A 12,515-nucleotide genomic window follows, 5' to 3' on the forward strand; every position below is an offset into this window, starting at 1 on the left:
CTCTCTCTCTCTCTCAACAATAAACATTTTTTTAAAAATTATAAAAAATACTTTTAGTAATAAAAAAACGATAAATTCCATTTGTAACTCAAATGCTTTTTCTAAAATCTAGTCAAGATTAACTTCTATTTTTCCCCTACTAGAAAATATTGAAAGAAAAAGCAAATTGTCCAACTACGTGCAAAATAATTATTAGCAGCAAATGATCATTGAGAGGTAGAGAGTATTTTTCCTCCTTTCCATTCAAGAAACATGACTAAAAAGCCTGATAGTTTCCATTTCTTGCCTATCCAATTCTTTCCAGGTTGTGAATTTTATAACCTATAATTTATTTTCAACTACAACATCTAGTGATGCATGAATCTTATGGTAACCAAGAAGGTAAACATGACATTGAAAAATGAGGGCTCTGTCCTTATGATGATAAAACAGCATCCAATTAATGTTTACTGCCTGTCTACTGTTTTCCTACAAACTAGGATAGCTCCACAAGACTGAATTCAAAGAAAAACACTAGTCATTCTTACTCTGAATGGAAGTACAATGCTTCCTCATGAAATAGCTCTTCACGGAGTGTGAAAATAACTTCCTCTTCTCTGAAAGACCTACTTTTAGGAAAACTGCCCAAGTTAATCATTACGTAAGATGAACAAAGAAGGCAGAATCAGGCTAAAGCTAAGAGTAGAGGTAAATTTTTCCGGGAAATCTGTCCCTGGGGCTACGACGACGACGACAACAACAACAACAAAACCCACTTCACTTAGCAGTTTCAGTTTGGTCAATCTGAGAGCATCCTGTACCTTAAGGTCACATACATACAGTCGAAAGGTAGTAAAGAATGTCCATTTTAACATTTTGTTTTTATATATCAATGTCAGTTTTAGTATCTATTTTACATACTGAAACTTATCAATTAAGGCAAATGGAAATAGATAAATATCTATTGTTTCTGTCTGGGAATAATCTGTTTTAGAGCAAAGGTTAAAAAAAGTAGGATAAGGCAGAAGCACATCATGTTGGCAACATCAGTATATCTAAGCAAAATCCATCATAGTATAAGCAACTTAACTTCTCAGTTTACATAAATTAAGCAAACTTAGGGGGAAATAACTGTAGGCACAGGACTATAACCAGGAGAAAAACCAGGATTTGACCCCTTGATTTTCAATTCTGTATTACTTTGGTCTTTGTTATAATACTCAACACATACAGAATACTGTCTGCCTGGCACCAAACTCACTTAAATCTCAGAGCAACCCTATGAGTTAGGTACAACTGTTATTATTAGCTCCATTTTATGGATAAACCAACTTAAGTGACTATCCCCAGGTTACACAGCTAGTAAACAACAGTGCCAGAGTAAAAACCCAGACACTCTGCTTCCACAGAATCCCTTTACTGCCTCTCTATACAACACTTCATAATAAAAAATCTTACATGTTCCTAATTAGGTTGCTATTTAAAAACTGTCCAACAGAATGTTACCATAACCATGACTGAAATAACAAGGAGCTAAACCTTTAATATAACTAGTATTTATGCAGAATTTTATCTACCTGTGTGTGGTTGTCAGTCTTACCTGAACCAATTCTCTGTATGCAGACTTAGCAAGGTTATAAGGTACTAAAAGATTAGACCCAAGAAAATAGAGAACTTCCAATCCAGTAAAAATCATAGCAAATTTGTTGATGATAACAATGGTCTCCAGAGGAACAAGGCAGAGTCGTGCTAGCAGGGGAAGCATGTGAGCTGAAAACAGCCAAATCTGCTTCGTTTTCATGACACAGGAACATAAAGTACACACCACCAACTGACCTAGAATGGGGAGGAGAATGCATTTAAGATTTGGTATTCACAAAACAAAAGCAAAAGATAATGCCAATAAGGATGATGACACAGCTTTTGAAAAAGTCTAATTAAGATCTCCTAGGTAACAGTCTAAATCAAATTTTTACCTCATATGACCATAATTACATATTCATATGTCCTGTCAATTCTGAGCATCAATTCCCTAGGTACTGATCTGAAAAAAGCAGTACAAATATCCACTAGTCTTCATCACATTTCAGATGACATATATAATACAAAAAACGTTTTTTTAAATGTCTAGCTCAGTATTATAATAATTCAAGTACTACTGTTTACATATAGCTCTTTTCACAAAGGTCCATCAATATTTAATTGTTCTGGTTGATAGGTAAAAGCATAAAATCCAAGAGATACAGTTACTTCTCTAAGATCATGATGCGACAAAATTCATTGAGATTTTCAAGCTTTAATTACATTTACAGGATCATGCAAGCCTTCCCAAAGGACTCAATAATGAGAGTAAAACTTTGTTTAAGCAACAAATTCTTCTCAGATGATTAGGCATGATCATTATAGAAAAGTTAGAAAATACAGAGAAATAAAAAGGGAAAACTCAATTTCTTATAGTCCAGTATCTTTGGCCCATTAATTAAAGCACTGCATAGAGAGTCTAAGCATTGTGTCTGAAACCTAGTAAGTGCTCAACAAAAATTAGCTATTCATACTGTTTTCAGATTTATTCTATGCAAGTGAATATACAAATGTTTTATTATATAAATGAGATTACAGTGTACACACTACAGTTTTTTCAGTTAATACATATAATCCATGTAGCTCTCCCCATACCAATAAACATATACACTTTTTTTTTTTTTAGTTGTATGGTATATTACACTGAATGTGTATGAAACAGTATTAGCATTTGGCTGTTTTCAAATAGTTCATAATTATAAAATGCTTTGTTATGAATAAGCCTGATGTTTATCGCTTATGACATCCTCATATACTTGGAGCACATTTCCTAATATCTTCTTAGACTAAATTCCTAAAAGTGTAATTACTGAGTCAGAAGAAACCTTTAAGACTTTGACACATACAATCAGACGGCCCTACAGAAACAAAACACCCAGGGTACAGGGTGTGCATTTTTCTACTGACTTGCCAACAGTAAAAATAATTTAAAGAAGGAATATTTCCTAAGATTTTCTAAATATTGCATTTTGTTGATTACCAATTACAAATAAGTACATAAAAATAATTTGCAATTATTTGGTGAAATGCTTGTTTACATTCTTTGGCCATTTCTACTGGGGAATGTAGCCTTCTATGTTTTGGCTAAGATATTAATTTCCTTTGTCACATGACTATATTTTCCCAATGTATTATTTGAATATTTTAATAATTTTTCTCTTACAGAAGTTTTTACTGTAAATAGCCAAACCTATCAAACCTTTTCCTTCATGGTTTCTACCTTTGGTGCCATGGTTAATCACATGGGTTCTCCTACTTAAGATTATACAAGTAATCACCTACATTTAAAAAAAAAATTTTTTTTAATGTTTATTTATTTTTGGGAGAGAGACAGAGTGTGAGCGGGGAAGGGCAGAGAGAGAGGGATATAAAGTAGGCTCCAGGCTCCAAGCTGTCTGCAGAGCCTGATATAGGGCTCGAACTCACGAACCATGAGATCATGGCCTCATGGCCAAAGTCGGATGCTTAACCTACTAAGCCAACCAGGTGCCCCACCTACGTTTTCTTTTATTATTCTTTAATTTAAAAATTAATACATTTGGAATTTATTTTAGAATAATTTATTTTAGAATTTCAGTACTTACAAATCTTCACTTAATATAACCAGGTGATTCAAGCTTAAGAAACACTACTGTCCCATGAAAGACAAAAACCAAAACAAACAAAAAAGATCTCAGAGGAAATGGATAATTCAAGGAATAAAAGAAAGCTTCAAAGAGATAAATGATATATCTATGAAATAAAAAAAGACTGTCATAATAAAAAGAATTCAATGAAAAAAGTTCCTGGATATTAAAAATATACAACAACAAAAAAAGATCTAAGTGTGTTTTTCCAGATGTTTTAATCAGTTGTCTCAAAACTAGCTACTGGAATCATCCAATTCTTTTCTTATTACTTTGAAATGCCATTCTAGTATACCTTAAAATTTTTTGTATATTTGAGTCTGTGTCAGAACTTGCTATTTTTTTTAAATTTGAGAGTGAGTGAGCACACGTGAGGGGGAAGTGCAGAAAAATGAGAGAGAGAGAGAGAGAGAGAGAGAGAGAGAGAGAGAGAGAGAGAGAGGAGGGAGGAGGTGGAGGAGGAAGAGGAGGAGGAAGAAGAAGAGGAGGAAGAGGAGGAGGAGGAGGAGAAAAAGAAAGAATCCCAAGCAGGTTCCAGGCTGACAGCAGGGAGTCCAATGCAGGGCTCAATCTCAGGAACCATGAGATCACGACCTGAGCTGAAACCAAGAGTTGGATGTTTAGCTTACTGAGCTACCCAGGCACCCTAGAAATTGCTATTTTTTTTTTTTCAACACTCTACTCTGATGACAGTACCACACTGTCCACTGTCCCATTTCACTGACTGGACAAGTCTCCTCTCATTGCTCTTATTAAAATTTTATGAAAATTCTTGAACATGTTATCTTCCAGATTAAGAATCATATAGTCAAATTCTCTTCCTTCTTGCCAATGAAGGGCAAAACAATACTTTGAGATTTTTGTTTTGTGTTCAATCTGTATTACTGTTACAAGAATACAAAAATGGCAACCATTTTTACACAAAGCTAAAAACATTTATTAACAATCTACCATGTTATAATGTGGTATTTTCTCCCACAAATATTAATTTTAGCCTTTAAAGAACTGATATCTAAATAATGTGAAAAATATTCATAAATGTATAAAAGGAGGAAAACCCACAATACTAAAAAAAAATAAATAAAAGCAAAACAAAACAGGAGGAGTGGCCACCAAGTGAGATATGAGAACAACATTTTAGGGCACAGAAAACAAAGAGATAGGAGGCAACGAACTGTGGTTTTAAGCCAAGCCATTACTCTTTTCCCCACCCTGGGGGGAAGACTGAGGTTTACAGGAGAGACTGCAACAGGCACCTGGACATGACCATGCACAGCCCCGAGCAGAGAGGAGATGCCCAAATGAAAAGAGGGGATTAAAACAAAAGTCTGCACCCTGAGAAATGAAATCTTTCTAGATGTCCAAACATGCTGCCATGTTTATTGTTACCCATTCTAGTCACTGACATCAGCCTCCCCTACAGGGAATAGAAAGATTCCTATTTGGGGAAAATGACCAAGTCCAAGTGAAAAGACATACAAATACTCAAAAACAGCCAATCCCACTTGAACATCAACTGTGAAACATACCAGTTGGTAAGCCCTAAAGAGATTCTAATCAACAACTTAACTCACTTTAATACAAATGATCAGCTAAGGACCTCCAGATATTTAAATAAAATTTATGGTTTAATCAGCCTCAGATGAGGCCTAGAAATCAGTATTTATAAATCTTTACCAAATATAACCAGGATTCAAATCCAGGCTTAAGAAACACTACTATCCCATGAAAGACAAACACCAAAAAAAACAGAAAAAAAGATCTCAGAGGAAATGGATAATTCAAGAATAAAAGAAAGCTTCAAAGAGATAAGTGATATACCTAAGAAATAAAAAAAAAGACTCTCACAGTAAAAAGAAACTTCAATGAAAACAAGCTCATGGATATTAATAATATACAACAAAAAAAGGTACAATAAAAGGGCTGGAAGATAAAGTTGGGAAATCTCAGAAAGTTAAACAGAAGACAGAGAGGGGAGAAAAAAAGGAAAATAGAACAGTAAGAAAGTTAGGGGGTCAATGTAGGAGGAACATTACCCAGTTCACAGGATTTCTAGAGAGGGCCAAGAGAGAAAGTAGCAGGGCCAACACAGCTGTGACTAGAAAGGAGAGGCCTGTGGGGAGCTGGTACAGGAACGTGGAACAGAGTGGTACAGAAGAGAGCCAGTGTTTGTCATAAAACTGGTAGGTCTCAACTTTTAAAAACAAGCGTATTTCTTTGATTAAAAAATTAGCAAAAACTCGAAAAGAAAGTACCCATAGGAAATGCTTTAATGCTAGGAATAATTAGGAATGTTCACTCTCACACATTTTATTTTCACTGTACTCACAGCTATAATATTTAAATTTCCCGTTCAGCATGATATAAACTTCCTCTACACTCTGAAAATTCCCCGAAATCTATGCCAACACATTCAGTGCTCAACTCTGGGGTTGCAGACTTCATTTTCTTTCAGAGAAGACTATGACTCATATGCTACGATTCTCTTTAACAGAAGACCACTTCTCCTATTTAGGTGAAAAAAGGAAGGAGCGGAAATCTTTCCTATAGCTCCAAAAGAACGGGAAGTTGTTTATATTGATGTGCCTATTCCAATTGGTAATTCTGAATAAATCAAAATCACAAAGTAATCTTTGGATTTCAGGATTCCACTATTAGAAATAGCTCCCAGAAGTCTGCAACTCTAAGAAATGATGGCATATTAATACTACTCAGTTTTTCATTAAAAGCTCATTAATGAAACAGAAGAAAATAGAAAGTACCTTTAAAATCCAAATTGGAAGAAAATATAGTGCTTAACAGTTTATGGATTTTATTTCCAATTAATTGAATCTTAGCTGAGTAAACAGAGTATCATAGCTACTGATGGCAAAAATTTAAGGAAATGTTTCAAGTTTGTACTATATTGCATCCATCACGGAATAAAAATACCTTACGAGCTCTTTAACCTTTCAAATATAACCTTTCAAATACACTTGACGCTTGCACAATGCAAGGGCTGTTCAATGTTCAACATTGTTCAACAATGTATTTGTTCAACGATGCAGAGTTGAAAATGCTTGCATAACTTTTGACTCTCCAAATATTAACTACTTAAAGCCTACAGCCTACTGTTGACTGGAATTCTTACCAATAACATAGCACATATTTTGTATGTTATATGTAATACATACTATATTCTTATATAATAAAGTAAGCTAAGGAAAAGAGAACGTTATTAAGCAAATCCTAAGGAAAATGATTTTAAAATCCACTCTGTGAAGGGACTCCTGGGTGGCTCAGTCTATCAAGCATCCGACTCTTGGTTTCAGCTCAGGTCATGATCTCACAGTTGGTGAGATCAAGCCCTGCATCGGGCTCTGTGCTGACAGCGTGGAGCCTGCTTGGGATTTCCTCTCCTTCTCTCTGCCCTTTCCCCATTCACTCACTCTCTCTCTCTCAAAAAAAAAATACACATTAAAAAATTATTTAAAATCCACTCTGTGAAGTTTAGTGTTCTCCTGCCCCTAAGCCAGATCCTATAACTTTTCTAATCTAACTTAGGTTACACAGTCCCAATTGAACAATGACTAAAACTCTGAAACTGATTTAGTTCAGGCTTTTCCCTTACGTTAGCTCAGGCCTCCTATGGGACTATAGATGGAAAACCTGCAACTGTGAGGGGGATGAAGAAGTTATGGCAGGCTTTGCCCTCTTTCTCTGCCAGCACCACTGCCCTCTCCTCCTGACTTACCTAGGCTTGAAGCATGTAGGAAAGAAGGAGAGTGGGTAGTAGGAAATTCTTACTGGACTATGCTCTTACAGAGATTGGGTGTTGGTGCTCCCTGAAGCTGGAACACTTAAAACTTATCCTCTTTTCTCTTGAGCATTTTTATGGGTTCTTCTCAGATTGTTCCCATCACGGTGGCTCTCCCACCCTTAGTATTTGTTATGTACCCTTCCTCTGGCTGTTTCTGGTTCTTTGCTGAACTCTTGGAGGTTCAATCCCTGTTGGAGTCTTATCCTTCTAAAGTCCCTCTTAGAAAGACCTAAAAAAAAATCCCATAGACTCTTGGAGCCCTTAACTAGTTCACAAGAAATTAACATCCTTTGCCTACCCAGATTAGAAGATACAAAAGAACCCCAAAAGACATTTTCACTATATCCATAGTCAGAAAACTCACAGCAAGCCAACTCACTCATACATATATATATATATATATATACATATATATATTAACAATAAATATATATTATATAACAACATACCCCATAGATTATCATATAAAAACATTCAATCTGCATTTAAAGAAGACATTTTGCATCCTTTTTTGTACTAAGTCTTAGAAAGTAGGTATGTGTGTTTTACACTTATAGTGTATCTTAATTTGGACTAGCCACATTTCAAGAGCTCGATAGCTACATTTAATTTTATTTTTTTAATGTTTGCTTATTTATTTTGAGAGAGAGAGAGAGAAAGAGTGAGGGAGGTACAGAGATAGAGAGAATCCCAAGCAGGCTCCACACTGTCAGCACAGAGCCTGACGTGGGGCTCAATCTCACGAACCATGAGATGATGAGCTGAGCTGAAATCAAGAGTTGGACACTTAACCGATTAAGCCACCCAGGTACCCCATATGTGGCTAATTTTGGATGGTGCAGCTTTAGACTTTCAAAGTGTGGGTCAGTTCACAGTATCCCCCCCTAAACCACAGAAGACATGTGACTCTCCAAATGGTCTTCTGCTGACTTCTCTAAATGCGAATGGTTGGGGAGGTATTTCAGAGCAAACAGCTCTCTAAAGAAATTCTCCTTAATCTCCAACATTTAATTTTGCAAGACCCTCTATATGGGTGAGTGTAAAAGTCATAAAATAGATTTTCTCTCACTTCCTTTTCTATAATTCCGGCATGGTAGGCAGGGTCTAGTACATCACTTGGGACTCTCTATATTATTTTTGGGTCTTAGCTAACACTCCTATTTTTAACATTCTACTACCTAAGTATTTCAATCGTGTCTCAAGTTCTTGACATTTCTGGCAATTTACTTTTGAATACAGTGATGGCTCTCAATAACAATAAAGACATTACATATTTAATTTTAATCTTATAAAATAATAATTAGCTTTATTTAAAAATTAACCTTCTAAATCGTTAAAATATCATTAAAAAAACACAAGCAACTATAGGCTACGTATGATTATTAGCATGTAAAAAAAATAATAAGTAAGGTTGGTCTCCACCTACACTTTCAATTCTTTTCTAATACTTACCTATTAAGGCTGTGGTAAACCGATTCATGGAGAGAGGTTCTAAATACATGGGTCCTTCATAGGCAGACTCCAGTTCACTCCTGACGTAGTCCCTAAATAAATAAAATGGTAATAACATATTAGATACATACCAAGCACATATGGAAAAGAAAAGCAACTAAAGCACAGTATTCTTATAAAAAGCATATTATGTTAATAACACTTCTTTCCACATCTACATTAAGGAAAATTTTAGGTATAAAAAACTAGGTAAGGATGGTCTTCATTTCCTTCTTCCACGCATGGATCAGAATTTACTGCATCTGAATTTTACTATGCAGAGAAGACAGCCAAAAATCTACTCGGTGGGATTTTCTTTTTTCCCATGGCCTTGTTAAATAACTATTCCCAGTAAAAAAACATTTGAGAAACCATCCCTCAACCCTATTACTTAAGTGATAATACCCAATAATATTACATCAAATTTCCCCTCTTCTGGCTCTCTTCCACCATCCCACCTATCTTACTTTCCCCAAAGTTTTATCCCCAATTATTCTTAGTTATAGGTAAAATCACAAACTAAGTAGAAAACTGGCTCACAGGACAATCCTTAAAAATTGTCACTTTCAACTCTATCAAGAATCTATAATTAGACTTATAATAAAGTAGGCTATAGATTTATTTTGAATCAAATTTTAAATCACATCAAATATTCCTTTTAAAATTTAAATGATGTTAAATGACATGTGATTACTGAGAAATAAGTAGAGAAAAAAAAGTCTTTCTACACTGAGAAAACAGAACTTTCAGTGCACAGCCAAGAAGCACAAAAAGGGAGAATTTAATTTATCAGCAAGTTAAAACAGTAATACTAGAAGACTGTTAAGTTCTTTTGACATCATCGTAAGGAAACTGTGTAAAAAATTCTCCTTTTCTTCAATTATTGAATGCTTTATCCACTGTATTTAAAAGAATCTGAATGTTTCAGTATTTCTGAACAAACCCACAGCTATATTTACTTTTTCCATGAAATTACTTCCTATTAGGCAATCAAGTTGAATTCCTTTAGTGTAGCATAGCCAAACAAGAAATGACCCTTACATAATCCAAAAGGAGAATACTGTCAAAAAACCAAAATAAGTTTTATGAACAGAAGCAGTTTGGGGGACAATTTACAAAAATCAATAATGGACCTAAATTCATGGGAGATTTAGTAATTCTCCTCTATCACTCTATGATGACCACTTCTAACAAATAATATATTAATAGTCTCTTTTTACTGAAATTCTCAAGACGAATGATTTTAATGCAGTGCTGGCCAACCAGGGGTGATTTTGACCCCAAGGGGCATTTTGCACTGTCTGAAGACATTTTTAGCTGTCACAATTTAAAAAGGTTGGGGGTACTCCGAGCACCTAGGCCAAGATGCTGCCACAACATCCTATCTACAGTGCATAGGACAGCCCTATAACAAAGGATTACTCAGTCCAGAGGTCAGTGCTCAAAACCCTGTGAAAAGTACAAATGCTACACATGCAAATAACATATAAATATCTGAATGCTACCTTACTAGATAACCACCAACATAAAATTACTACATTTTACAAAGTTTTAGGACAGAAAACTGAAGAATTAAGAGAATTATGAAATTTACAATAAAATACACATATAAATATCACTTAAAATTTATGAAGTCTTTGAAAATGCTATTAAAGAAAAAAATTTATCTTTAAAAAAGTTTATTTAGTCTTTATTTATTTTTAATAGAACACAAGGCAAGTGAGGAGTAGAGAGAGAGGGAGACACAGAATCTGAAGCAGGCTCCAGGCTCTGAGCTGTCAGCACAAAGCCTGATGCAGGGCTTGAACCCACATACCATGAGCTCATGACCTGAGCCTAAGTCAGTCGCCCAACCGTGTGAGTCACCCAGGTGCCCCCAAATAAATTCGTATTTAAAAGAGCTCTAATTCTGAGTCCAAGACCTCTGAAGGCAAATAATTTCTTTGTGGCCATCTCATATTCCTCTCCAACAGATCCAGTTAAAAGAGGGGAAACCCACAAAGACAAAAAGCAGATTGATGCTTGCCAGGGGCTGAGGAGGAGGGGAGGGGAGGGAAAATGGAAAGGACGTAATATGTACTGGGTTTTATCGTGGGGTGATGGTTGTACATTATGAATGTACTATATGCCAATGAACTGTTCACTTTAAAGGTTAATTTTATGTGAATTTCACTTCAATAAAAAGGGAATGGGGTGACTACAGGAATTCCATCCCCAAGAGGAAGAGCCAAAAGGTGTCCCCGAAGGGTTCAGTGCCCAGGAAATCTTTCCTAGTAACGTGGGGGGTGGAAACTGCAGAGTTGGTCTCCCTGACATGTTTTCTCTCCCTTGTTTGCTTCTGTCATCATATTACTGATGTTTCATATATAATTCAGCAAACCCATTACTCTAGAATTTCTTATTGCCGAGACATTTGTTAATTGTTTTGCATTATTTCCTAGCCTACTTTAGTTTATTTTTTAGCACTTCTTTGTCTTCTTTAGAGCCTCTAATCTTAAATTCTGACTTTACATAACAAAACCTGTAAGGAAAATCAACTTTCTCCATGTTTTTTGGCCTCACAAAAAATATACCGTATACATAATATGTTGTTAGCACACTGCTACCCTCTGGGAATACTACAGTAGACAGGAAAGTAACAATTCCTGTTAGCATGAAGCTTACAAACCAGGGAGACCTACAATTACTAGATTAATACTAATAATAATTACAATTATATAATTACAATTACAATAATAATTATAATTGTGATAAATGCTATAAAAATATAGAATGAGGGGCGCCTGGGTGGCTCAGTCGGTTAAGTGTCCGACTTCAGCTCAGGTCATGATCTCACAGTTTGTGAATTCAGGGCCTCGCGTTGGGCTCTGTGCTGACAGCTCAGGGCCTGGAGACTGCTTTGGATTCTGTGTCTCCTCTCTCTGCCCCTCCCTGCTCCCGCTGTCTGTCTGTCTGTCTCTCTCTCAAAAATGAATAAAAATGTAAAAAAATTTTTTAATACAGAATGATTTTTTTTCTCTTTTTCACTCTCCGTATTTCGTGACTTTGTGATTTAGTGAAATTATAGGGGACTAAGGGAGATCTGTCTTCCAAAAGAATAATCAACCGTTAGGCCTTAAAGACAACACCACAGTGTTGAACAGCTTCTTACCACTAGCTCTCTGGGCTGCTCTCCTCTAGAACCCTAAAAGAACAGCTCTCCTCAATGCTGCAGCCCCTCCTCAATGCTACTGGAACAATCATCCTACCACAGAAATTAACACCTTCTCGAGGTACCTCAGACCCTTTCTCCTTTGCTCCACTCCTGTCTCTCAAGATGGTCCTTCACAATCTTTCCTGTCTGGCTGACTCATCAGTAAGCCCCACCTCAAGAAAGACGGCCAGGCCCAGAAAGTCTGTAGTCCCTCTTTGGTCCCACTGAGCTTGGCTTGCCAGAGCCAGGGCAGTGGCTTTGGTGAGGGCTAAACTACTGGTCTCACCAAGGAGCCACTACTGAGCTGTCCCTTTTGAAAGAAGAATCTGGGCATTGTTGCACCCCA

The 12,515-nt window shown here is 36.0% G+C and overlaps 1 protein-coding gene across 1 annotated transcript in view; it reads right to left on the reverse strand.

Moving 5' to 3' along the window:
* The window catches only part of RNF145 (ring finger protein 145), a 59,436-nt gene that overhangs the window by 20,365 nt on the left and 26,556 nt on the right, over positions 1–12,515 (reverse strand). The window contains exons 4-5 of the mRNA XM_078446406.1: positions 8,938–9,029; positions 1,580–1,815 (exon numbers count right to left, since the gene is read on the reverse strand). Coding sequence (XP_078302532.1) covers positions 1,580–1,815; positions 8,938–9,029 — 328 coding nt within the window. The remainder of the gene's footprint in view (positions 1–1,579; positions 1,816–8,937; positions 9,030–12,515) is intronic.

Source organism: Panthera onca, chromosome A1 (genome assembly GCF_046562875.1).
Source record: "Panthera onca isolate mPanOnc1 chromosome A1, mPanOnc1 haplotype 2, whole genome shotgun sequence".
Lineage (NCBI taxonomy): Eukaryota > Metazoa > Chordata > Mammalia > Carnivora > Felidae > Panthera > Panthera onca.